The 26,488-nt window shown below is 44.6% G+C and overlaps 1 protein-coding gene across 1 annotated transcript in view; it reads right to left on the minus strand.

Annotated features, from left to right (window-relative positions):
- LOC134910919 (collagen alpha-3(IX) chain-like) overlaps positions 1-15,126 on the minus strand; it is a 51,346-nt gene extending 36,220 nt beyond the window's left edge. The window contains exons 1-9 of the mRNA XM_063919307.1: positions 15,061-15,126; positions 11,563-11,616; positions 9,974-10,027; positions 6,894-6,947; positions 3,691-3,762; positions 1,966-2,001; positions 1,642-1,686; positions 1,155-1,187; positions 935-1,081 (exon numbers count right to left, since the gene is read on the minus strand). Coding sequence (XP_063775377.1) covers positions 935-1,081; positions 1,155-1,187; positions 1,642-1,686; positions 1,966-2,001; positions 3,691-3,762; positions 6,894-6,947; positions 9,974-10,027; positions 11,563-11,616; positions 15,061-15,126 — 561 coding nt within the window. The remainder of the gene's footprint in view (positions 1-934; positions 1,082-1,154; positions 1,188-1,641; positions 1,687-1,965; positions 2,002-3,690; positions 3,763-6,893; positions 6,948-9,973; positions 10,028-11,562; positions 11,617-15,060) is intronic.
- Between the last annotated feature and the right edge of the window lie 11,362 nt (positions 15,127-26,488).

Below are 26,488 nucleotides of genomic sequence, written 5' to 3' on the forward strand. Positions count from 1 at the left end.
GAAGCGTAGCCACACCCCTTCTTGAGTGTGACCACGCCCATTTTTCTTTTACTGTGTTTTTTTTTTTTTAAGGGGGGGGGGGGGGCGCCATTTTCCATCTTGCCCTGGGCTCCAAAAACCCTAGTTACGCCTCTGGGTAGGAACACAAAAATGAGGACTGCTATGCCCACACTAGAGTCATTTTTTTTTTTGTTGGGAGCCAGTATATTTTTGGATTGTGGGAGGAAACCGGAGTACCCAGAGGAAAACCACACAGGGAGGATCTACAAATGCCACACAGTTAGGGCTGTGGTGGGCTCAAACTCATAACCTCAGTGCTCTGAGGCAGGAATGACAACCATTACACCATGTTTATATCTGTAATGTTTAAAGTTTTGAATGTAAGAAGGAAAATGACAAATAATATAAGGGGCATGAATCAGGAATAAAAATATAGTGCTATGGTTTATTTGAGGTAGGGGGGCCCCAAACCAGGATCTAACCTAGGGCCCTATGAGATCTAAATCCGTCTCTGACCACCCTGACTTGTCGGAGTGTCATGAGAGTGTTGCAGTAGTGTCCCGGGTATGCATCAGAAGTTCAGTGAGATTCCGAGTCATGCGTACAGATAGCGGAAGCATGTCTGTAACGTATCTCTTGCAGTAATCATGGGGCTAGTGCAAGTGTAAATACTAATAATGACATTTGCAGCAGACAGTGTACAATCACTAGGCAGTACAGGTTTCTGATTGCACACATACAAACTCCCAGACAGTTGCATTAGCACAACTACAGTCACTTTGCATGTGTCTCAGAATCAGACCCAATCTCACATTAAATTACTTCTGCAGCCAGTGTAAATGTAACATCCAGAGAAACTGAACTGTTTGGAATAACCTGTGCTCTGTCTATAAGTTTCTGTTACCTAAATATTTATAAATTAGCAAATTCTTACCGTGGATCCCATAGGCCCATTATCTCCAGAGATTCCAGGATCACCAGAAGGACCTTGCTCTCCTTCTCGACCACGAGCCCCAACCTCTCCTGGAGGTCCTCTCCTTCCAGAAAGTCCTTCTGCCCCCACTGGACCCGTTTCCCCAACCTAAATTATTCCTATATATTAGTAGAGCAACAAAGAACACAAACTGCTACTATGCTAGCATACTCATACTTACTTTCCCTTTTGGTCCTTTTACTCCCTTTTCTCCCTTCAAAATGAAGTTTTATTGTATTAAATAGCTTACACTGAATATCATGAAGACAGTATTATTTGAAGTGTGCATACAAATATTCTGGGATAACAACTGTGTTAGAAGTTGGTAATAGACCAGCAGCCCAGAGCCATGATATAAGGTTGGGTTCAATTGGTTTTCTACATGAGTTTGAGATTACAACATTCTGAAAAGGATTGGGAAACGGAATTAGTGAATGAGTGATATTTTCACATTTCCAATCACCTCATTTATTAGTATTATTGGCTACATTTTCTTTGTTCATGCTTTAGAACTAGGCAAACATGCTAGATTAATTTGATTTGTCCCTTATATATCTTGGCAAATGCACTCCTTTCCAAACCTCCCCAAATATGCATCCAAAAAATAATGTATTTTTCTGTTATTTGTTATTAGAAACACTTTTTTAAGTAAATAAATAAAAGTGTACCTTCTGTCCTTCTAGACCCTTGACGCCTTGAATTCCAGGATTGCCCTATTTACAAAATAATAATATTTAAGTTTATAGTTTAATTAAGGTTTTCTTTCTCTTTCTCTGAACAGTAGCACAAGTTCTATCATTCTACCAGTAAAATGAAAGAACACACTTTCTAACAGAACATAAAATGAGAAATAGTTTAATAGTGATGTATAGGTGGCTTTAGATCACCGTCTTTATCAGGATCATGCACGCCCTAATGTGGTATTTATACATACATAATGTGGTATTTATACACATACGGTAATACAGGCAGAGGCATAGTAATTGTGGTACCTTGAGCCCAGATGCACCAGGAAGTCCCACATGACCCTGTGAATAATAAAAAGAGTCATTGTACAATCTTCAAAATAATTAGATGTGGTCAGTTTATTCTGTAATAATATGTGCATGTATATTCACTTCACTTGTTAGGGTTTCAGGACCTGATTCAGATTTGTATGCAATCCAGTCCTGTGCATGTGTAGAGGGTCTTGCGATATCGCTCGCAGCCCCTACCTTGCCGCAGAATGACTGACATGCTGCAGCATTTGGGGGGTGGAGCGGGGGCGTCAACCGTTCTTTTCTTCAAAATGAAGGTGTGCCACCCCTTGTCTTGTAGTCATGCTGGGCCCAGGGCCTGCATCTCCAGATGCAGACTTCCTGGACCCTGCTGTCTGAATCCTATGGTCTGAGTAATCTTCAGCTTACACATACTGACCACGGTCTACTAGCATCGCAAGTCCTGACCGGTGGTCATGATTGTGATCCAATGCCGCATCCACAGATGCAGCACTCAATCTCACAGATGCATATAGGAGTCATCTATCTCCCACAGACGCCTCCTGTTGCATTTGCATTGTATTTGTACGGAATTACACAGCCACTTTTCTGCAGCTGTAGAATTACTTACAAATCAGAATCAGGCCCTCAGGGGCAGATGTATTAACCTGGAGAAGGCATAAGGAAGTGATAAACCAGTGGTATGTGCAAGGTGTTAAAGGCACCAGCCAATCAGTTCCAATATGTAAATTAACAGTTAGGATCTGATTGGCTGGTGCCTTTATCACCTTGCACATATCACTGGTTTATCACTTCCTTATGCCTCCTCCAGGTTAATACATCTGCCCCTCAGTGTCTTGTGTGTGTGAACAGCTAAAGTCAGTCAGTAATAGAGACTGGGAGAGTTCATGACTTTAATGTAGGTGGCACAAAGTCACTAATAACAGGGACAATGAAAGATTACCACAGTATAAATAAGAGAAAAAGCAGCAATATTTCACAATAATCAAGTTTTCGCAAAGAACCAGCTCATAACACAGAATTAATTTGACAAAATATTTTCTGCAGTCCATTTCTAAATTTAGGAAGATACAAGGTCTAAGGGCCTTATTCAGGTTAATTAGCAAACCAAAAAGTTAGCAATTGGGCATAACCATGTTGCACTGCACGGTGGGCAGATGTAACATGTGCAGAGAGATATAGATTTAGGTGGGGTGTGTTCAAACTGAAATCTAAATGGCAGTTTCGAAATTAAGCAGCCAGTATTTACCCTGCACAGAAACAATATAAGCCACCCAAATCTAACTAACTATCTCTGAATATGTTACATCTGCCCCACCTGCAGTGCAACATGGTTTTGCCCAATTGCTAACTTTTTTGTTTTGCTAACAAACCTGAATAACCCTTTATACAAAGAGATGAGAAAATGAAGTTCCTTTCAGACTGCAGTCTGGTGTGATTGGTGTGCGGCTGGTGAAACACGCACACTTTTGTGACCAAATGTTTAGAATGATGCAAACATTTTGCCACAAAACTTTAAAAATGTCCTCATCCCTGCACTACTGTCATGGCATTTAAAATGAAGAAAATAGTGATTAATAGAAGTTAACATACAGGTAGATTTAAATAACTGTCATATTTATCAAAGATTCGGAAAAGTACCACCAAAAAAATAAAAAATTTTTTAACACATACAGTATTACTGTGTTAATGAATGAACTTCAATAAAAACCAACTCACAGTAGCTCCAGGTGGACCAATAAATCCAGGTCTACCCGGACGTCCAGCTTCTCCTTTCAGACCTGGTGGTCCCTATTTGAGCACCAAGGAAACAAAACACATGGTACTTTACAATGGCTTGTCTGAACACTGTAAACTTGTCGACATATGAGCTAAAATAAATCTACAGTATATGATACACACATTTCACTCCTACATACAATAAGTTTTCCACAGCACAACCCACCTACGGAATTCCAGCCATCTCTCATCAGACTCCTCCACAGCTGTCAAATCTTTACGTGCTCTCTGACATCCCACCTCTTTAAAAAGAGCCTACCGTTCTCCCAAAAGCCTACCGTTCTCCCAAAAGCCTACCGTTCTCCTAAAAGCCTACCGTTCTCCTAAAAGCCTACCGTTCTCCTAAAAGCCTACCGTTCTCCCACCAATACTACTCTACCCAAGCTAATATCTCTAGATTTTTTTGTGAGCTATGCAGCCTAGACAGTGCCCTTCCACACGTCCCCCCATGCTATGCCCACTATCCCCTCACCACCTGGGTTATATCTGCCACCTTCACAAACTCCCCTCCAGTTATCTTTGCTTCATTCACAGCCCACTGCTTGACTTGTACTTACTATTCATCTCTAACTTCTGTCCAATGATAGGATTTTCACACTAGAGAGAGCAGAGAGCCAGGTGGGTGCTGCTGGGGTACTGTAAGTCACAGGCAGCTGTGCCTCCACTACCTCTTTGCACCATGAGCATTAGCGCCAATCACAAAGGCTGTGGTACTGACTTAGGACCTGACTCAGAGAAGTACACAAAGCCAATGTTCCACGGAATGGTGCGATTATGTCAGACTGTGTAAATGCTGCGGTCGTATTGCGCATGCGTCAATGTGCCGCTGAGAACCCACACACAATGATGATTCTTTTGCAGGGTGAGTGGCAAGACGTGACCTTTCGGGGGGTGTTAACATGGTGTTAGCAGGGAGTGGATGTTAAAACCCAGGCGTGTCATGGTCATTTTCAGGGCGTGTATCTGACGGTGTGTGTCTCTTAATTTCTGGACGTCATCTTCAATTGCTGATATCAGCAGATGTATTGCAAAGAAAATCGCACTTGCAGCTGCATTAGTGTATTTCTCTGAATCAGGGCCTTGGTCATATCTTCACTGTTGTCACAAGCTTTATTTTCTGCCTACAAACTGGGCTTCCACTCCTTCTCTCTGACCTCATCCTGTCCAATACTTGCTGAAAAGTAGATGTACTGTAATTAAGTGGCATCTATTTTATTTGCCCGCTATTTAGCCACAACCCCACAGAACACCTTCAATATGCAGGGCCAAAATATCAAATATATACAGAAAGAATATAGCAAAGACACATACATCCTTATGGATAGATAGATAGATAGATAGATAGATAGATAGATAGATAGATAGATAGATAGATAGATAGATAGATAGATATAAAAACTCCACCAAATCATCAGCTCAAAATTCATACAAGGACACCTTTATGGCTGCAGAAGAAGGAGTCCCACTAAAGCAGAGAGGTCCAGCCCTAAAAATTTATTATAGGGGCTAGCCCAAGATGACCAGATTGCAGGCTGCAGGAATAGGGGATCGCATCCACTCATGAAACAACAGAGGGGGGGGCACGTGCAGTCTCCTCTGTAGGGGGCACCTGCAGTCTCCTCTGTAAGGGGCACCTGCAGTCTCCTCTGCAGCCTCTCACTTACCAAGAGCAGAACAGGATCAGCCAGCTCAACCTGATCACTCCATCTGAGAATGTCACAAGCGGAACGTAGAGCCGAGAGGCAACAGGCAGGCAGGGACTCCAAGATGGTGCCGGCATCCGAGAGGGCACTGGAATCCCAAGGAAGGAATGGCTCAGAGCAGCTTACAGAGGCCCAACAGGGGGGCTCTTAACTCACAGGGCGGAGGCAGCAGGTGGGCAGGCACAGCCGCGCAGCAAGAGGGACAACCATTTGGGTGCTGAAAATAGCAAAGCTGATGAGATGTGTCCGCTGTATTTGCCAAGGGGACCACTCTCCTATCCTTCATTTTTCTCATAGCCAGCCACTGTGGGCCGTCCCCTCAGGTCCCGGCGCCCATAGGCAGCTGCCTTATGCTGCCAAATGGTAGCGCCGACCCTGAGGGGCATATAATAATGGGGCACTTCCTGTCATTTAGGTACGGGGAGGGTTGGCAAGGGCGTTTTAAGAGAGGAGGGGACCCGCATGCAGCCTCCGTCGCGGGTCCCTCCTCTCCGGCAGCAGTAGACTCTGGCATAATGCCAGAGTCTACTGTGCAGGTCTCCGGGAACATGGTGGCAGCACCTTGTTCCCGGGGACACCTTCAGAAATGGCTGCGGCGGATATTTTCAGAGTGATTTGTGCCCGCACAGCAGTGACACCGTCGCGGGACTCGGGTAAGTATAATATATGGGTGCAGTGTGTGTGGTTTGGGCCCCCCTGGACCCAGTGGCCCGTGTGCACTGCACCCATTATAGAAACGCCAATGGCAAGGGGGCATCAGTCAGTGTTGTGGGGTGCAGTGTGCTTAGGGAACTAATACCATTTTCCCGTTGCCTGCATGTCCGTGACTGCAGTGCTGCTGATTCCAATGCGCCGCGCCCCCCTTCCCCATTACTGGCATGTGTCTTTGCACACCGTGTTGCTGTACTTGAATAAAATAAAATGTACATTCCCCTAAATGACAGGCGGGCATGTGCCTTGATGCCCCCCCTGAATCCACACATATGCATGCCTATGTTGTTGCCACATCACTACCAACACACACCCGATAAAGATGAATTGTGTGCAAGTGAGATAAAAGTATACATATATAGCGCTCCTGGTCACATGGGCACTGTGCGAGCGGGCTCCTTATGCGTCACACATGTTCATGCTATCTTTGAGGATTTTCATATTACAACATCTTTGGACTTTATTTTTCAAAGGTATTTCATTGCTAAAATTAATAAGCATTACTCAAATAAATAAGTAAAATAAGTAGAATATATCAAGACAGACAAGTGAACTAAAAAAATGGGAACGAAAAACATGTATCACTGAATAAAATGAATAATCACTCGGCATCACTAAATACAATGAATAATCACTCGGCAATGACAGGTAGGCACTGCTGGTAGTTCTATAAAAACATAATAAATTGCTGCTGACTGTAATACACACAATATACTGCATTGTACTCACAGATCTTCCTCGTGGACCCTCGGGACCCTGCTGTCCCATATATCCCTTTTCTCCCTTGATAGTAAACAGTTAAAAGGGCATTGTGTCAGACTCCAATTATGGTGACATTTTTTATACTGACAGTACCCAGACCTGAATCATTCATTTAAGTAACATTTCACCTAAAATATTGTTTAGCTTAAGAACAGTATTTAACACCAGGTGATTCATCGCGCCCTATGGGCGCTCTTCAAACCGTCGTAAGGGGCTATGCCCCCTTAACCCTTGCACGCCCTTGTGGCATGCAATATTTTTATTATATGGAGTATTACTGCCAATCATAATTGTGTGAGTGGTTAAATATGGCACGGACAAAGGGCGTGCGATGGTTAAGGGGTCGTAGCCCCTTGCAATGGCATGAACAGTGCATGCAGGGCCTGATGAATCACCTAGTAGATGTAGTGGTTGGGGGAGTAGCAGGTGCGGGGCAGACGCGGATGGGGGAGGGAGTCCGGGGGTGCCATGGGCTGGAGAGGCGGTTGTGGGGGTGCCGCGGGCGGGGGGAGGGGTGGGTGCAGTGGTACTGCAGGTGGGGGAGGGTGTCCGGAGCCACCGCTGGTGGGGGAGGAGTGGTTGCAGGGGTGCCGTGGGTGGGGGAGGGGATGGTTCGGTCAGTGTCAGACTGGGGCATGTAGGGCCCACCGGGGGAATGCAGTGGTAGAGGCCCATGTTTAGGGGTGTGGCCAGTCTCTAGAGGGGGTGTGACCAGCCACCACATTGGTATACCTAACCATTTTGCAAGTGTTGGTCCCCTAGATAAATATATACAGTAAATACTGTAGTACATGCAAGATAATGTACTAGATTAGTAACAGCACAGTCTGGAACCTGATCCCTAGAGGAGGGAGTGGGCCCCCAGGCAGTAGGGCCCACCTGTGGTTTCCCCTGTACCCCTGTGGGCCAGTCCAACCCTGGGTGCGGTGGTGCCGTAAGGTGGGTGGGGGTTCAGAGCCACCGCGGGTGGTGGAGGGGGGGGGGGGTGCCGAGGATGGGGCCCGGAGGTACTGCGAGTGGGGGAGGGGCGGGTAATGCTCCTCCTGAAGCAACTAAGCTGCTGTCCTCCCTTTGGCAGTGGCTGTCCCGGAGACTCGCACAGCAGCCAAGCAGCCAGTCACTATTGTTAGCGCTGGTGTCCCAATGCGCCGCATAACAGGGAAGAAGATGCACTCAATAAATTACAGCTCCCAGCAGCCCTTAGCGCTGGAATGCTCCGGCGCTAAGGGCTGCTGGGAGCTGTAGTTTACTTAGTGCATATACTTGCCTGTAATGCGGCGCGTTGGGACACCAGCACTGACAATAGTGACTGGCTGGCAGAACTGACTGATTTGCTGAATCAATGTAAAAGGTGAGAGTGCTGTACAGTTTCAGTGACCCTGCACACCCACTGCACTGCACAGCCCTGCCACCTTTTACATTGATTCAGCATCCAGACATTACCCTCCGCGATATCACCCACTCTATCAGTTACATTAGCCATCTCGGGGCTTCCAGGCCGGCAGCCCAGGTGCTGTGTTGTGGAGTCAGGACCTCTGGGGATCTGGGCACGGCAGTGCGGGGAGGCACTTCTGTGAAATCACATGCAGAGGAGGCTCCGGGGCTCAGAGAGTATGCAGCGCAAGGAGGGTTAGGAAAGCCTTCTGCTGCGCCGCTATCATACACATATATGACGGTGGCCGCAGCAGTTTTTATTCCACCTGAGCTGCCGCTAGTTAGTGGGGATTGTTGATGCCAGAGGGGGCAGGCGGACTGGCAGCAGGACATAGGACACTGCAGTAAAAGGTGTTTTTTACCTATCTACAGCGCAGAGACTGCTTCATACCCTCCAACTGTACCTTATTGGCAGGTACAGTACCTTTTTTTATGGTCTGTACCAATTTTTGGCTCTGCAAACTTCCATTGAAAGTATAGGAAAAGGGGCGTGACTACGTCCCTATACTCGTGGCCATGTCCCCTTTTCGAATTTGTACTGATTTTTATGTGTAAATTGTTGGAGGGTATGTTGCTGCAGATGCAGTGGGCCTGGAGCTGCAGCTCCGTCAGCCACAAATCTGATTATCTCTGCACATGTGTTATATCAGCACCCCCCTGCAGTGCAGCAAATTTGTTAGCAGTTCGGCAAAACCATGAGGGTCATTCCGACCCGTTCGCACATTGCAGTTTGTTGCAGCAGTGCGAATGGGTCGGAACTGCGCATACGCGATGGCCGCATTGTGCACGCGCATCATTGCAGCAACGCCACCAGCGGAAAAAGTGATCGCAGCGGCTATTGCAAGAAGACTGACAGGTGGGAGGCATTCCGGGGCATCAACTGACCGTTTTCCAGGCTTGGTGAGGCGAATGCAGGCATGTCCAGGCGTTTGGAGGGCAGATGTCTGACGTCAATTCCGGGACCTTCACCGCTGGATTCGTCGCACAGGGTAAGTAAGTCTGACCCTGGTCTTGTTTTGCAGGAAACTTTTATAAATAGCAGGGCTGCACAAGTGATTGCAGCCTTGCTGTGCTATAATATACTCCCCCATAGGCGACGTCAAGTTGATCGCATTAGCAGCAAAAAGTTGCTACGTGCGATCAACTCGGAATGAGGGCCCATGTGCAGTGCAGGTGTGGCAGATATAACATTTGCAGAGAGAGTTAGATTTGTGTGGGTTATATTGTTTCTGTGCAGTGTAAAGGCTGGCTCCTTTATTTTTACACTGCAATTTAGATTTCAGTTAGAACACACCCCAACCAAATCTAACTCTCTCTGCACATCTTATATCTGCCCCACCTGCAGTGCACATGGTTTTGCCCAACTGCTAACAAATTTGCTGCTGCGATCAACTCTGAATTACCCCCTTTATTCTTCAGCTCAAAGAGTAATCTCTCTTTTTAAAATACTACAATTGTTTGGAGAATCTGTCACCTTCTTTTCATTTGTATACTGTGCCACTGGCATGAAAGTAAACAAATACATAAATAGCAATATAAAATATTTATCATAAAATCATAATTGTATTCATTCCAGTGTATTATTTTTCATCAAGCAACAAAAAAATATTTACCTTCTTCCCCAGAACTCCATGACGTCCTTCACTACCTTGAAGACCTTGATAAGCCTATCATGCAAAATAAAAATCAAATGTGTTTTAAGTATTTCTTTTTAAGCCATGCACAATAGTATACTTAATAAAGATATTCACTATGTTTCCAGTAGTATGGGCTTACCTGATACCCACTTCATGACCCACAGGCCGCTTTACCCTCTATATGACCAGGCAAGTTCATACAGTATAATTCTTAGTTTATACATCTGAGTATGAATACTTTTATTTCAGGAAATACACAGCTTTTTTGTAACATATATTAATATATATATATATATATATATATATATATATATATATACGTTTTTATTATATGGGGTAACAATCCATTAAGACCATAAAGATATGTGTTTATTTTAAAGAAATTACAAAGTGATATGGTCTAAAAACAAAATCTGTATATATCAGATTTCAGATACTAATTATATCAACAATAATAATTAATAATGATGTGATAGGGTCAACTATATTACTTACACAAAATTGAGACATTCAAATTGTAGACACCAATATTTAGAAAGCCTACTATACTGTATGTTGACAATCAATATGTAGACAGTCAAAATGTCGACAGGTACATCATTTAGACATGGACATAATATAGACATTGATCGTTTGAAACAGTCAAAATGTAGAAATTTTAAATATAGACAAATTATAAGGTTGACACCATAAAGTCAAAAGTGCCAAAATGTGGACAGTCAAATTAATGTAACTCAGCTGCCTCTAAATATGGCGGCTGCTAAAAGCTAGCCAATGGCTCGGCTCGGATGCCTGTGAGAGCGTCCAGGCTCAGAGCAGCTACATAGTTACATTTAGCCATAACTACATATCCAGACCTGGAAGCCGCATTGGATCACCATTGGGATGGTCACAGCCCTCGGCCATCTCAGTTTACTCAGATGACTAGCAGAATAGCTCAGCTGGAGCTAGGAATTCTGCATCGGTAGATGTAAACCCTGGCCTAGATGTAAACCCTGGCCTGACCACGCTCCAAAATAGGGGTGACACCAATTTTGAATAACTTCCCTGAACCGCAGCTTGGGGGCACTCCATGCACAGACTTACATGCTCAGACCCCCACCGTTGGACTTTTATGCAAATTGGGTTTGCATACAAGTCTGAATAAGGTCCGTAATTCTAAATTTAGGTGTGACAACAAAGCTGTCCAGTATTTTATCAATACATGTAAAGACTATCAGTAATTCCCCTGCAAGCATTTGGACCCCTTGCATTGCAACATGGTTTATTCCAGGAGCAAATTGCAAAGTGTCACTTCTTATTTTCATTTATCAAACATCATATCTAATTTTCAGGTCTTTTACTTGAAAATAATCAAGTGAGAAACCTTTCAAAGTAGTCTCACAGTATTGTTACAGACACAACATTTGACAGGATCTGTATTACTGTACCTTTAATACAGTAAATCTGCCAATCAAAAACAGAATATGGTTTGGGTGTTTTTTTAATTCTAGTAGCATATACAAATATAATTGTGCACATAAAGCGAAGTGATAGGAATAATATAATGTCCTTCTATGACTTACTTCAATTCCATCAATACCATCTCGTCCAAGCAAACCTGGGTCACCAATAATTCCCTTTAAAACAAATAGAACAAAATTAGAAATTAAATTGATTTTCCACGTTAAATAATCCCTGTACTCAATTCCCAACCATCCCAATAATAGCCCAGTGGAATACCCAGCATTCACTCTGTTTAGCCAGGGGTTACACATTTAAAGAAATAACATGTTATTTCAATCCTTCACCATCTGCAGTAATTGTGTTATAATCCTGTGAATCTACTCTATGTTATTCCTACAATACTAAGCTAAATAGTGAGGTATCTGTTTTAGAATCCCGCAAGCATATGGATTTCAGCAATATAGTGGGGGCATAGAAATTTACAGAAGACATTTTTATCCTGATTAGGGGCATATATATGTGTATATGTGTGCCCTGCAAATTTATATTCATTCTCAAAGAACTAATACGGATTTGTGATTGTACTACAAATAAGAGCTACAGTATATAAAGTATCACATGTAGGCACACTCAATATCCATTTACATGTGCCCAGGGTCCTTTATTTTATCATATATACTGTATATGTGACTATGGGGTACATTTACTAAGCAGTGATAAGAACGGAGACGTGAGCCAGTGGAGAAATTTCCCCATCAACCAATCAGCAGCTCTGTATCATTTTATAGTATGCAAATTATAGCTGTTACTTCAGTGCTGATTGGTTGCCATGGGCAACTTCTCCACTGGCTCACTTCTCCGCTCTTATCACTGCTTAGTAAATGTACCCCTATATGTCTTAGGGTAATACTGAGGATATACTGTACAGCACTACTATTATATAGTACCCTTATAATCAGGCTAGAGGGGATTCCCCAATATTGGACCGGAATTGAATATATCATGCTATTTTAAATATTAAACTAACTCAGGTGTAATGGGTTGGGTTGGAAATGCCGGCGGTCGGGATGCCGGAGGTCAAGATGCCGACGGTCAGATTACCGACCATGGCATGCTGACAGTGAGAATCCCAACAGGGAGAAGGTAAGTATACTCACCTTCCCCCATGGCCCCCTAACCCTCCCTTCCCGCAGCCTAACCTATATTTCAATGTTTGTATGAAAAACGATACAATCATTTTAAAATGACCTAATAAATAGATGCATTTTAAATGTATATAATTTCTACTGTGCACCAGATACTGATTCCTTTCCTTCTCATTTTTTATAATACTGCATGTATAATCATTGTGATTTTTATGAATAAATATACAGGGCGAGATGCATCATCGCTTGGAGACTGATAAACTGGAGAGAGAAAAAGGGCCTAACTGTCATTTTTCAAACACAGGGGTGAATGTACGAAGCGTTGCTATGTGCTTTCTGCATAACACACACTAAGTGCAGCAGTTTCTGCTTCACCGCAATATAAGAAATGTTTCTCAGAGGGATTTTAAGGAATGCACACAGCATGCTGTGTGCATGGTATGGTGGCACCTACTTGATGACTTGAAGTGAGGTAACACTGACACTGTGAAGAAAGCTCAGCAAGGGTTATATTTTTTGTGACAGCTCCGGAAGTTTAGTTTGTCAAAGGAATTGTTGACTCTTTTCTGTTCGGTAGTAATTCAGTCTGTTCCTTGTTCATTGATCACTGGGGTGAATGTACCAAGTGTTGCTATGTGCTTTCTGTACATAGCGCATGCTAAGTGCTGCAGTTCCTGTTTCACCGCAATGTATGTACTAGCTGATGGGATCCAGTCTTTAGGTCGACAGTAAGTAGGTCTGGTTAATAATAGTAAGTAGGTCGACATGGTTTCTATGTCGACAGGGACTCTAGGTCAACATGTTCTAGGTCAACATGACAAAAGTTCGACATGAGTTTAAAAAAATTTTTTTTTAACTTTTTCATACTTTAAGATCCATGTGGACTATAATTGGGAACGGTAACCTGTGCCAAGCGCAGTGGTAGCGGGGCGAGGCACCTTGCCCGAAGTTTGCTCGCCATGCGAGGGGACACGGTGCACTAATTGGGGCTCCCAGTCACTGTACAGAGAAATAGACACCAAAAAAAGTTTTAAATAACTCATGTCGACCTTTTCTCAAGTTGACCTAGTACATGTCGACCTAAAGTCCCTGTCAACCTAGAAACCATGTCGACCTACTTACTGTCGATCAATAGTGGTCGACCTAGACACTGTCGACCTAAGTCTACCTAACATACCACACCCCTAGCAGATAGCGGCAGTTTAAGGAATTGCCATAGCACATGTCATTATCGGTGCTGCCGTTGTGTGCATTGGAACGTGATGCCTACATGATTTATCAACGGTCAGGTGGCACTTCTCCTCACGATAATTCCCCCCTGTCACTTTGGCAGGTCAGGGCTGACGCTGCCACGGTGATACAGGATCGTTTTGTGTTTTTGTTTTATGTTTTTCTGTTTATGTTGAAATAAAGTTTGTTTTTTCAAAGTAATCCTTTCTGGCAGGAACGAGGTGAGAATTTGTGTCCCCTACTTCTAAGCAGCCACAGCATCCTTCAACATCAAGTGAGTATGTACAGGGTGACATGTGCGGGGCTGCTGGGTGCTAGGCATACAGTGCATGCGTGGGGCAACAACGCATGATGAAGAGGATAAAAGTCCTACATCACCTCGCCAGTGACATGCCGTATCGCTATAATGGCAGCCCGGGGGTACGTACATGCTGGTGATGTGTGACAGCATATCACCGCGAAAATGCGGTGGTTTGGATTGATCACAGAATAGGAGAAGTACAGATTACAACGGGTAATAAGAGCGGTAAGAATCATTGGTGTTGATCTCCCCTTTATTCAGGATTTATAACTGGGGAAAAAAAGGGATTTCAAAGAAGCGCCATCCGTAGAGCAAAGGTGCCATATTTGTAAAAATATTTATTAAATCATATAAAATATATATCAGCACATAAATATTCCCAATACAATATTATAAATGTTCACAATATCTACAAACCACCCCCAGCTGTAAATATATATGCTTGATTCATAAAACGAAAAAGTCAATTGGTTGGTAAGTAACTTTTGGTTGGTTATAGATAAAAAGAATTTCTACCACAGCTGTTGGTGAAAAAGCGCTCTTGATAAAAATAAATAAAAATGAATTCAAATCTTAACAATCTCAGACGACACTGACGCCGGCTTGTCAGTGTGTAGCGCTGGAAGCATGCTGTATATCTTCGGTGCAGTGTCTAAAACACATGAAACCAGGGCACTGCTTTTAAAGCTTAAAAGCACACACTGACAAGCCGGCATCAGTAACGGTTGCCTTCAGCGGACACGAGCGGTCATCAGCTCCATGCGGCGGAAGCAGCAGGCTCCGTCACTTCAGCTCCACACAGGTGCCCGACAGCACGGCTCCATACATAAAGAGACAAACAGATCCCGCATCGGAGATTCTTAACCCCCTATACTGCTATCTACCTGGATTCTCTCTAAAGCGACAGGTGAGGGGGTACATACTATATCATACTTGCCTACCTGATCCTCTCCATGAGGGAGAAAATGCTCTGTTCCTGGACTTTCCTGGTAATGTATGATTGCCATCACCTATGGTGAGCTAGTTAATTGATAAAGATAGGTGTTTCACCACAGGCAAGTATGACTATATGGAACTGTTGGAGCAATAATCCATTTATCAGAACTTTTTTGGAAGTGCTTGCGGCACACTTATATATTCTTCCTAAGGAGTCCACTGTATGAATCCTATCTATTACAAATACAGGTGCAGTGTCATCTATGATTGGAAAGATTTGAATTCATTTTTATTTATTTTTATCAAGAGCGCTTTTTCACCAACAGCTGTGGTAGAAAATCTTTTTATCTATAACCAACCAAAAGTTACTTACCAACCAATTGACTTTTGTTTTATGAATCAAGCATATATATTTACAGCTGGGGGTGGTTTGTAGATATTGTGAATATTTATAATATTATATTGTGAATATTTATGTGCTGGTATATATTTTATAAGATTTAATAAATATTTATACAAATATTGCACCTTTGCTCTACGGATGGCGCTTCTTTAAAATCCCTTTTTTTTCCTTCAATAATCATTGAGACTCAGCAACTCAGTCTAAGCAGCTGCAGTCCGAGGAGCAGGTGCAAGTGATCAGCATTAGCCCACTACTATTTGTGTGGTTGTTCCAAGTGTTTCCAAGTCAATACACTAGCGAACACCTTTCCTTACTTTAGCCAACCTGTGGCTCTCCAGCTGTTGAGAAACTACAAGTCCCAGCATGCTGTGCCACAGGTTTAGCATTCCCTAATAACAAAACTGTAACAGGGCATGCTGGGGATTGTAGTTTGACAACAGCTAAAGAGCCACAGTTTGGCCAGGCCTTCTTTAGGATTTATAACTGACAAGAATTAGCAGGCAGACAGGCAAGTAATATTGTGCCAGATTCAGTGGCGTAAGGTCGTCCCAGTCGCCCAGAAGCAAAATAAATGTTAGTGCCCCCCTATATATACTGTATACACACACACACACACACACACATATAGATAACAGCATTTACTTACACATGGCTGCCAATAATGTCGATAATTCAGGCCACGCAGGGCCCTTTGTCAAGATAAATAGAAAATAGTGTATATATATGTGTGTGTGTGTGTGTGTGTGTGTGTGTGTGTGTGTGTGTGTGTGTGTGTGTGTGTGTGTGTGTGTGTGTGTGTATATATACATACTATGGTGTGTGTGTGTGTGTGTGTGTGTGTGTGTGTGTGTGTGTGTGTGTAGCAAAGTAGAAATCCGGCACTCCAAATGACATAAGTTACCTCAGCCAGCTAGTGCCTTCACACAGTGATCCATTTAGAAAGCAGTAGTGTGGCACTCATAGGTTATAAAATATACTGCATATTTTAGACTGTAGGGTGGAGGGGAACGAGTGGTGTTGGCTGACCTGGTCCAGCAGAAGGGAGGAAATACTTGGGTACAGCGGCAACAGCACACGGGTGGCTGGACCTAGAGGAGGGACCAGCCACCACTTACAGCCAATCACTTGCAGAGGAGGCGAGCGCAGCAGAGATTGGACACACTCACAGACACTGCTGGCCTGCCTCCTCTGATCCGACCAGCCTGCATGAGAGCAGATCTGATAGCGCTGTCAGAGAGCTGGGGACAGCATGCAGAGAGAGAACAGGCAGAGCTTCCTGGGTGAGTGACAGCCGAGGATGCAGGAGGCGCGGCTTTACCACTATTGGGCAGTACAGATGGTGTAATGGTTAGCGTTACTGCCTCACGGCACCGAGGTCATGGGTTCAGTGCCCACCATGGCCCAGTGTGGAGTTTGTATATTCTCACTGTGCTTGCCTGGGTTTCCTCTGGGTACTCCGGTTTCCTCCCACAATCCAAAAATATACTGGTAGGTTAATTGGATCCCAACAAAATTAACCCTAGCGTGTAAGTCTATGTGTGCATGTGGTAGGGAAGATAGACTAAGCTTCACTGGGACAGGGACTGATGTGAATGGACAAAATATTCTCTGTAAAGTGCTGCAGAATATGTGTGCGCTATATAAATAACTGGTAATAAATAATAATAATACATAATATTGGCAGGGAGAGGCCAGCATCTGTTTCCCCTCTTTACCCCGGGTCCATCTCTCACAGCCGCACAGCTGCAGTGTGCATAGTGGAAGCAGAATGGCGCTCCGGTCGGCCACCGTGCCCCATGTCACAGCAGCGAAAAGAGGTAAGCCCGCAGAGACAATGGAGAAAAGTTGCCTCCTTCAGGACAGGAGCCTAGCGGCAGCTGACTCTGGGCGGATTCAATGCATCCTGGTTATGATTTATTTCAATTATTTCCATCTGGTAGGCATTATAGATTATACCAGGTTAAAACTTCAACCACAAGAGGTTATTTAGTTAAATAATTAACTTGGGAATTGGGGATATTTTTTATATAATTGTAATATTTACATTGGGGACACTCACTGTTTGATTGTTGACTGAATGTTGTGTAAAGTCACAGTGCCTCTCTTTTTTTATGTCTATTAGGTGGCTAACCAGGAAAAATGCCTAATATATGTTTGTATACTTGGCCAATAAAACTGTTTCTGTTTCTGGAATGGTAATTTGCTTACAGATGTCAAAACTATTAGGACTCAGTCAGATATGGAGAGATCACACTTGAAAACAAATCTGCAAATGTAACAAAAGACAAAATGTAACCACCATGGTCCATACTGTACCTGTGGACCCTGTGTACCTCTTGAACCCTTTGGACCAGTTATGCCCTGAGAATAATAAAATAGTGTAATAGGTTAATAAATCAATTATTCTGAATTATATATATATATATATATATATATATATATTGATTACCTTGCAAAGAGATTGACTGTATAACTATTTTATTTTGAAAGAATTACACATAGTGCACTGATGTCACAGTCAGGGATAAGCTAAGAGGAAAGGCCAAGAAGAGAGGGTACCTCCCATAAGTGCTTACAGTCTATGAGGTTTGGGCACAAAAGACTGGTGATCTGGCAGAGAGGGTAGGTGGGTGGTCAGTGGAGGTGAGTAGTGAGTATGAGGGCTGGTAGGCTCTTATGAAGAAGTGAGATTTAAGGACTTGTTTATACGTATGGAGCTGGGTAGAGTGAGGGGGTGAGTTCTATAGCAGAGGGGCAGCATGGGAGAAATGTTGGATGAGGGATTGAGAAGCGGTGACTGGAGGTGAGGTGAGAGGCTGTGTGGAAAGAAATAAAGTTGAATATGTATGAAGGAGTGGAATAATTGAGGACTTTTTAATTTACAGTGGGGATTTTAAAATATATTCCGTAGAGCAGATGGGGAGCTTGTGATACAGTTTGCAGATGGGTGGGGGGAGGGGGGCTGATGTAGAGCAGTGGGTGAGGCAAATGAGGTAGAAGCAGCATCAAGGATAGATTTTGGAGAAACATGGTTGAAGGTAAGACCACAAAGGAGGATGTTGCTGTAGTTCAGATGGAAAATGATAAGTGCAGGGATATACTGCCAATGTCTTTGCCCCACATTACCCTGATCTCTTGTGAAAACACTTCCTTTCATTAGTATTCCTTGGCAAAATCCCCATCCTATTACCATGGTGATGTGGAAAATGTTCTAGGGGCAAGGCATCATTGTGGCTGGGATCAATCTAAAATCATGTCAGACAGCAGGAAAAGTTGACTTAAAGCCTGTACTGTAGCATAAATCTATGTATTTCATATAAATTCACTGAAGAAAAAGAATTTTCTGTGTGGTTAGAGGTTTATAGAAATATAAGAGCATGTTTTTACACTTACTGGCTCTCCTTTGCTTCCTACATTTCCAGGTTCACCTGGGTCGCCAACAATCCCCTGAAAAATAAGTTATTTATGGGATAAAAATCAGGTAAAATCAATTTCGATTCATACAATCTTAGTGGTTAATACAAAATTGATCCAGATCCTGTAAATTCTGCAATCTATCTCCCTTTCTAAGAAAATGTACAATACCTACTCTACTGTATGAAATAATCTTCACAACTCCGCTACCACTCAGTTCCTCCCCAAGAGTTGCTTGAACTAGTCTGTGAGATTTGGATAAATCCCTTAATGAGGAGGAGTGGTCGCTCATCATGTAACATGGTTCTAAATCATCCATAAACAGTTCCCTAAGGTAAAACATATTTCAGCCTTTTGGCATAAAGTCTCAGTTCTTTTGTGGTGTCTTCTTGGTACCGGGTTGGTAGCAAAATGATATACTGCAGGTATGTAGTGCAGGGAGGTAGTGTAGTGAGGTAGTGTGGAGAGTTAATTCGGTTATACTGTATACAGTAGTGCACGGATGAGGTGTAAGTAAGTAACAGTAATGTAGTGTTGGGAGGTAGTTTGGGGATGTATAGTGTGGACATGTAGTGTAGTAGTGATATAGTGAAGAGGGGTGGTCTTCAGTATGCCGAATGTCGGGATCCCGGCGCACAGTATACCGGCGCCGCCGGCATACCATACTACACCCGTGAAGAGATGTAATATAGAGAGGAAGTGAAGTGATGTAGTATTCCACCACTGCCCACGCAGGAAGAAATTCTCTGAAGCGCTAATCACACCCACTGCGCAACACACAATAGACCCATTAAAAATTTCAGCTCCAGGCCCATGTAGAACTTGATCTGGCACTGCCGTGATACCTGCCAACCCTCTTGTCATGTAATTGTGCTACCCATTCGAGATGATTAGTGAATCTCATGAGATATTGGTAACGTGGCTCATTTTCAAACAGCTAGAGGTTGGCATGTAGCGCTGATGGAATATAGGCCCTCATTCCGAGTTGTTCGCTCGCTAGCTACTTTTAGCAGAAATGCAAACACAAAGCCGCCGCCCTCTGAGAGTGTATCTTAGCATAGCAGAATTGCGAACGAAAGATTAGCAATTCTGCTAATATTAGCAGAATTGCTAACGAAAGCAATTTCCTTGCAGTTTCTGAGTAGCTCCAGACCTACTCCTAGATTGCGATCACCTCAGTCCGTTTAGTTCCTGGTTTGACGTCACAAACACGCCCTGCGTCCGGCCAGCCACTCCTCTGTTTCTCCAGCCACTCCTGCGTTTTTACCTGGCACGCCTGCATTTTTTTAGCACACTCCCTGAAAACGTCCAGTTTCCGACCAGAAACACCCACTTCCTGTCAATCAGCAGAGCGATTGAAAAGCTTTGTTCGCCTGTGAGTAAAATAGCATAGTTTTGTGTAAATTTGCTTAGCGCGTGCGCTCTGCTGTGCATACGCATGCGCAGAACTGCCGGATTTTAGCCTATTAGCAATTCTGCTAAAATTAGCAGCGAGCGAACAACTCGGAATGAGGGCCATAGTGTAAGCTACAATGTCAAAAACGTAAAAAGGACACTGATACTCTTACAATAATTCCCCACTCGCTGGAACATCTTAGAAATGCTATCTGATCATTTTTAATAATTACTAAATTCCCAACAGCAGGTCTCACTGTACTCACTACATAATCTGATTTTCTCTTCTGCTGTTTTTTTTTTTTTTTTGCTTGTTTTAAAAAAAATAGTATTTTAATTACCTACCGGTAAATCCTTTTCTCGTAGTCCGTAGAGGATGCTGGGGTCCATTTTACTACCATTGGGTATAGACAGTTCCGCAGGAGCCTCCGGCACTTTAAGACTTTTCAACAGTGTGAACTGGCTCCTCCCTCTATGCCCCTCCTCCAGACCTCAGTATAGGAACTGTGCCCAAGGAGACGGACAACTTCGAGAGAAGAATTTACATTAAACTAGTGGCGAGATTCACACCAGCACACACCTTACAAAACTTGCCGCCTAACATGGCCTTCAACATAACCCATGCTAACGTGCATGCATAACGCAACAGCAACAGCTCTGAACATCTTGAGAACCTGTGTAAAAGACAAAACGTAATTCTGCAGGAAAAATGAGCACCGGGTGGGCGCCCAGCATCCTCTACGGACTACGAGAAAAGGATTTACCAGTAGGTAATTAAAATCCTATTTTCTCTTACGTCCTAGAGGATGCTGGCGGTCCATTTTTGTACCATGGGGATGTACCAAAGCTCCCAGTACGGGCGGGAAAGTGCTAATTTTCCTGCAGAACTGACTGACCAAACTGAAGGTCGGCAGCAGCCAAGGTGTCAAACCTGTAAAACTTAGCAAACGTGTTTGCCCCTGACCAAGTAGCTGCTCGGCAAATTTGCAACGCCGAGACACCCTGGGCAGCCGCCCAGGAAAAACCCACTTTCCTTGTAGAGTGGGCCTTTACCGAACTCGGTAACGGCAATCCTGCCGTGGAATATGCGTGCTGAATAGTACCTCTGATCCAGTGCGCAATAGTCTGCTTAGAAGCAGGACTCCCAATCTTGTTGGGGTCATAGAGGACAAACAAAGATTCTGTTTTCCTTATCCGAGACGTTCTTGCAACATAAGTCCTCAACGCTCTGACGACATCCAAGGACTTTGAAACGGCTGAGGTGTCAGAAGCCACTGGCACCACCACAGGTTGTTTGACATGGAAAGAAGACACAACCTTTGGAAGAAAATGCTGACGCATCCGCAGTTCAGTTCTATCTTCATGAAAATCAAATAAGGACTCTTTTGTGACAGAGCCCCTAATTCAGACACTCGGCCAAGGCCAACAGCATGATGACTTTCCAAGTGAGAAACTTCAACTCCGCCTCTTGCAGAGGCTCAAACCAGTCCGATTTAAGGAACTGCAATACCACATTAAGATCCCATGGCGCCGCAGGAGACACAAAGGGAGGTTGGATGCGCAGAACCCCCTTCATGAACGTCTGGACCTCAGGAAGGGAAGCCAACTGTCTCTGAAAGAAAATGGACAAGGCCAAAATTTGGACCTTGATAGACCCTAATCTCAAGCCTGCATCCACACCCACCTGTAGAAATAGGAGAAGACGTCCTAATTGAAACTCCACCGCAGGAGACTTCTTGGATTTCACACCAAGATACATATTTTCTCCAAATACGATGGTAATGTTTAGACGTTACCCCTTTCCTGGCCAGAATAAGAGTGGGAATGACTTCATTGGGAATACCCTTATGGGCTAGGAGCTGGCGCTCAACAGCCATGCCGTCAGACGTAGCCGCGGTAAGTCTTGATAAACTAACGGCCCCTGGTGAAGCAGGTCCTCGCGAAGAGGAAGAGGCAGAGGATCCTCCAGTAGTAACTCCTGAAGATCTGGATACCAAGCCCTCCTTGGCCAGTCTGGTGGATGCACTGATGAATCGATACGCGTGCTAGTTTCAAAACTTGTTTGACCATCTTCTGGATCTCCAGAGCCTTTTCCACTGGTAGGAATACTTTCTGTGCTTCCGTGTCCAATATCATTCCCAGAAATGATAACCTCATTGTGGGTTCCAATTGTGATTTTGGAAGGTTTATGATCTAACCGTGCTGTTGAAGCACCGTCAGGGAAAGCGCAATGTTCTGCACTAGATTCTCCCTGGATCTCGCTTTTATGAGGAGACTGTCCAAGTATGGGATTACGTTGACTCCTTTATTGCAAAGAAGCACCATCATCTCCGCCATCACCTTGGTGAATCTTCTCGGAGCCGTGGAGAGCCCAAAAGGCAATGTTTGGAACAGGTAGTGGCAGTCCTGCACCGCAAACCTCATGTATGCCTGATGCGGAGGGTAGATGGGAACATGTAAATAAGCATCTTTGATGTTCATTGACACTAGTGATGAGCACCGGAAATTTTTCGGGTTTTGTGTTTTGGTTTTGGGTTCGGTTCCGCGGCCGTGTTTTGGGTTCGAACGCGTTTTGGCAAAACCTCACCGAATTTTTTTTGTCGGATTCGGGTGTGTTTTGGATTCGGGTGTTTTTTTCAAAAAACCCTAAAAAACTGCTTAAATCATAGAATTTGGGGGTCATTTTGATCCCAAAGTATTATTAACCTGAATAACCATAATTTCCACTCATTTTCAGTCTATTCTGAACACCTCACACCTCACAATATTATTTTTAGTCCTAAAATTTGCACCGAGGTCGCTGGATGGCTAAGCTAAGCGACCCAAGTGGCCGACACAAACACCTGGCCCATCTAGGAGTGGCACTGCAGTGTCACGCAGGATGGCCCTTCCAAAAAACACTCCCCAAACAGCACATGACGCAAAGAAAAAAAGAGGCGCAATGAGGTAGCTGTGTGAGTAAGCTAAGCAACCCTAGTGGCCGACACAAACACCTGGCCCATCTAGGAGTGGCACTGCAGTGTCACGCAGGATGGCCCTTCCAAAAAACACTCCCCAAACAGCACATGACGCAAAGAAAAAAAGAGGCGCAATGAGGTAGCTGTGTGAGTAAGCTAAGCGACCCTAGTGGCCGACACAAACACCTGGCCCATCTAGGAGTGGCACTGCAGTGTCACGCAGGATGGCCCTTCCAAAAAACACCCCCCAAACAGCACATGACGCAAAGAAAAATGAAAGAAAAAAGAGGTGCAAGATGGAATTGTCCTTGGGCCCTCCCACCTACCCTTATGTTGTATAAACAGGACATGCACACTTTAACCAACCCATCATTTCAGTGACAGGGTCTGCCACACGACTGTGACTGAAATGACGGGTTGGTTTGGACCCCCACCAAAAAAGAAGCAATTAATCTCTCCTTGCACAAACTGGCTCTACAGAGGCAAGATGTCCACCTCATCATCATCCTCCGATATATCACCGTGTACATCCCCCTCCTCACAGATTATCAATTCGTCCCCACTGGAATCCACCATCTCAGCTCCCTGTGTACTTTGTGGAGGCAATTGCTGCTGGTCAATGTCTCCACGGAGGAATTGATTATAATTCATTTTAATGAACATCATCTTCTCCACATTTTCTGGATGTAACCTCGTACGCCGATTGCTGACAAGGTGAGCGGCGGCACTAAACACTCTTTCGGAGTACACACTTGTGGGAGGGCAAATTAGGTAGAATAAAGCCAGTTTGTGCAAGGGCCTCCAAATTGCCTCTTTTTCCTGCCAGTATAAGTACGGACTGTCTGACGTGCCTACTTGGATGCGGTCACTCATATAATCCTCCACCATTCTTTCAATGGGGAGAGAATCATATGCAGTGACAGTAGACGACATGTCCGTAATCGTTGTCAGGTCCTTCAGTCCGGACCAGATGTCAGCATCAGCAGTCGCTCCAGACTGCCCTGCATCACCGCCAGCGGGTGGGCTCGGAATTCTGAGCCTTTTCCTCGCACCCCCAGTTGCGGGAGAATGTGAAGGAGGAGATGTTGACAGGTCGCGTTCCGCTTGACTTGACAATTTTGTCACCAGCAGTTCTTTGAACCCAAGCAGACTTGTGTCTGCCGGAAAGAGAGATCCAAGGTAGGTTTTAAATCTAGGATCGAGCACGGTGGCCAAAATGTAGTGCTCTGATTTCAACAGATTGACCACCCGTGAATCCTTGTTAAGCGAATTAAGGGCTCCATCCACAAGTCCCACATGCCTAGCGGAATCGCTCTGTATTAGCTCCTCCTTCAATGTCTCCAGCTTCTTCTGCAAAAGCCTGATGAGGGGAATGACCTGACTCAGGCTGGCAGTGTCTGAACTGACTTCACGTGTGGCAAGTTCAAAAGGTTGCAGAACCTTGCACAACGTTGAAATCATTCTCCACTGCGCTTGAGACAGGTGCATTCCACCTCCTATATCGTGCTCAGTTGTATAGGCTTGAATGGACTTTTGCTGCTCCTCCAACCTCTGAAGCATATAGAGGGTTGAATTCCACCTCGTTACCACTTCTTGCTTCAGATGATGGCAGGGCAGGTTCAGGCGTTTTTGGTGGTGCTCCAGTCTTCTGTACGTGGTGCCTGTACGCCGAAAGTGTCCCGCAATTCTTCTGGCCACCGACAGCATCTCTTGCACGCCCCTCTCGTTTTTTAAATAATTCTGCACCACCAAATTCAAGGTATGTGCAAAACATGGGACGTGCTGGAATTTGCCCATATTTAATGCACACACAATATTGCTGGCGTTGTCCGATGCCACAAATCCACAGGAGAGTCCAATTGGGGTAAGCCATTCTGCGATGATCTTCCTCAGTTGCCGTAAGAGGTTTTTAGCTGTGTGCGTATTCTGGAAAGCGGTGATACAAAGCGTAGCCTGCCTAGGAAAGAGTTGGCGTTTGCGAGATGCTGCTACTGGTGCCGCCGCTGCTGTTCTTGCGGCGGGAGTCCATACATCTACCCAGTGGGCTGTCACAGTCATATAGTCCTGAGCCTGCCCTGCTCCACTTGTCCACATGTCCGTGGTTAAGTGGACATTGGGTACAACTGCATTTTTTAGGACACTGGTGAGTCTTTTTCTGAGGTCTGTGTACATTTTCGGTATCGCCTGCCTAGAGAAATGGAACCTAGATGGTATTTGGTACCGGGGACACAGTACCTCCAACAAGTCTCTAGTTGGCTCTGCAGTAATGATGGATACCGGAACCACGTTTCTCACCGCCCAGGATGCCAAGGCCTCAGTTATCCGCTTTGCAGCAGGATGACTGCTGTGATATTTCATCTTCCTCGCAAAGGACTGTTGGACAGTCAATTGCTTGGTGGAAGTAGTAAAAGTGGTCTTACGAGTACGACTTCCCCTCTGGGATGACCATCGACTCCCAGCAGCAACAACAGCAGCGCCAGCAGCAGTAGGCGTTACACGCAAGGATGCATCGGAGGAATCCCAGGCAGGAGAGGACTCGTCAGAATTGCCAGTGACATGGCCTGCAGGACTATTGGCATTCCTGGGGAAGGAGGAAATTGACACTGAGGGAGTTGGTGGGGTGGTTTGCGTGAGCTTGGTTACAAGAGGAAGGGATTTACTGGTCAGTGGACTGCTTCCGCTGTCGCCCAAAGTTTTTGAACTTGTCACTGACTTATGATGAATGCGCTGCAGGTGATGTATAAGGGAGGATGTTCCGAGGTGGTTAACGTCCTTACCCCTACTTATTACAGCTTGACAAAGGCAACACACGGCTTGACAAATGTTGTCCGCATTTCTGTTGAAATACTTCCACACCGAAGAGCTGATTTTTTTTGGTATTTTCACCAGGCATGTCAATGGCCCTATTCCTCCCACGGACAACAGGTGTCTCCCCGGGTGCCTGACTTAAACAAACCACCTCACCATCAGAATCCTCCTGGTCAATTTCCTCCCCAGCGCCAGCAACACCCATATCCTCCTCATCCTGGTGTACTTCAACACTGACATCTTCAATCTGACTATCAGGAACTGGACTGCGGGTGCTCCTTCCAGCACTTGCAGGGGGCGTGCAAATGGTGGAAGGCGCATGCTCTTCACGTCCAGTGTTGGGAAGGTCAGGCATCGCAAACGACACAATTGGACTCTCCTTGTGGATTTGTGATTTCGAAGAACGCACAGTTCTTTGCTGTGCTTTTGCCAGCTTGAGTCTTTTCATTTTTCTAG

Source organism: Pseudophryne corroboree, chromosome 4, assembly GCF_028390025.1.
Source record: "Pseudophryne corroboree isolate aPseCor3 chromosome 4, aPseCor3.hap2, whole genome shotgun sequence".
Taxonomy (NCBI): Eukaryota; Metazoa; Chordata; class Amphibia; order Anura; family Myobatrachidae; genus Pseudophryne; species Pseudophryne corroboree.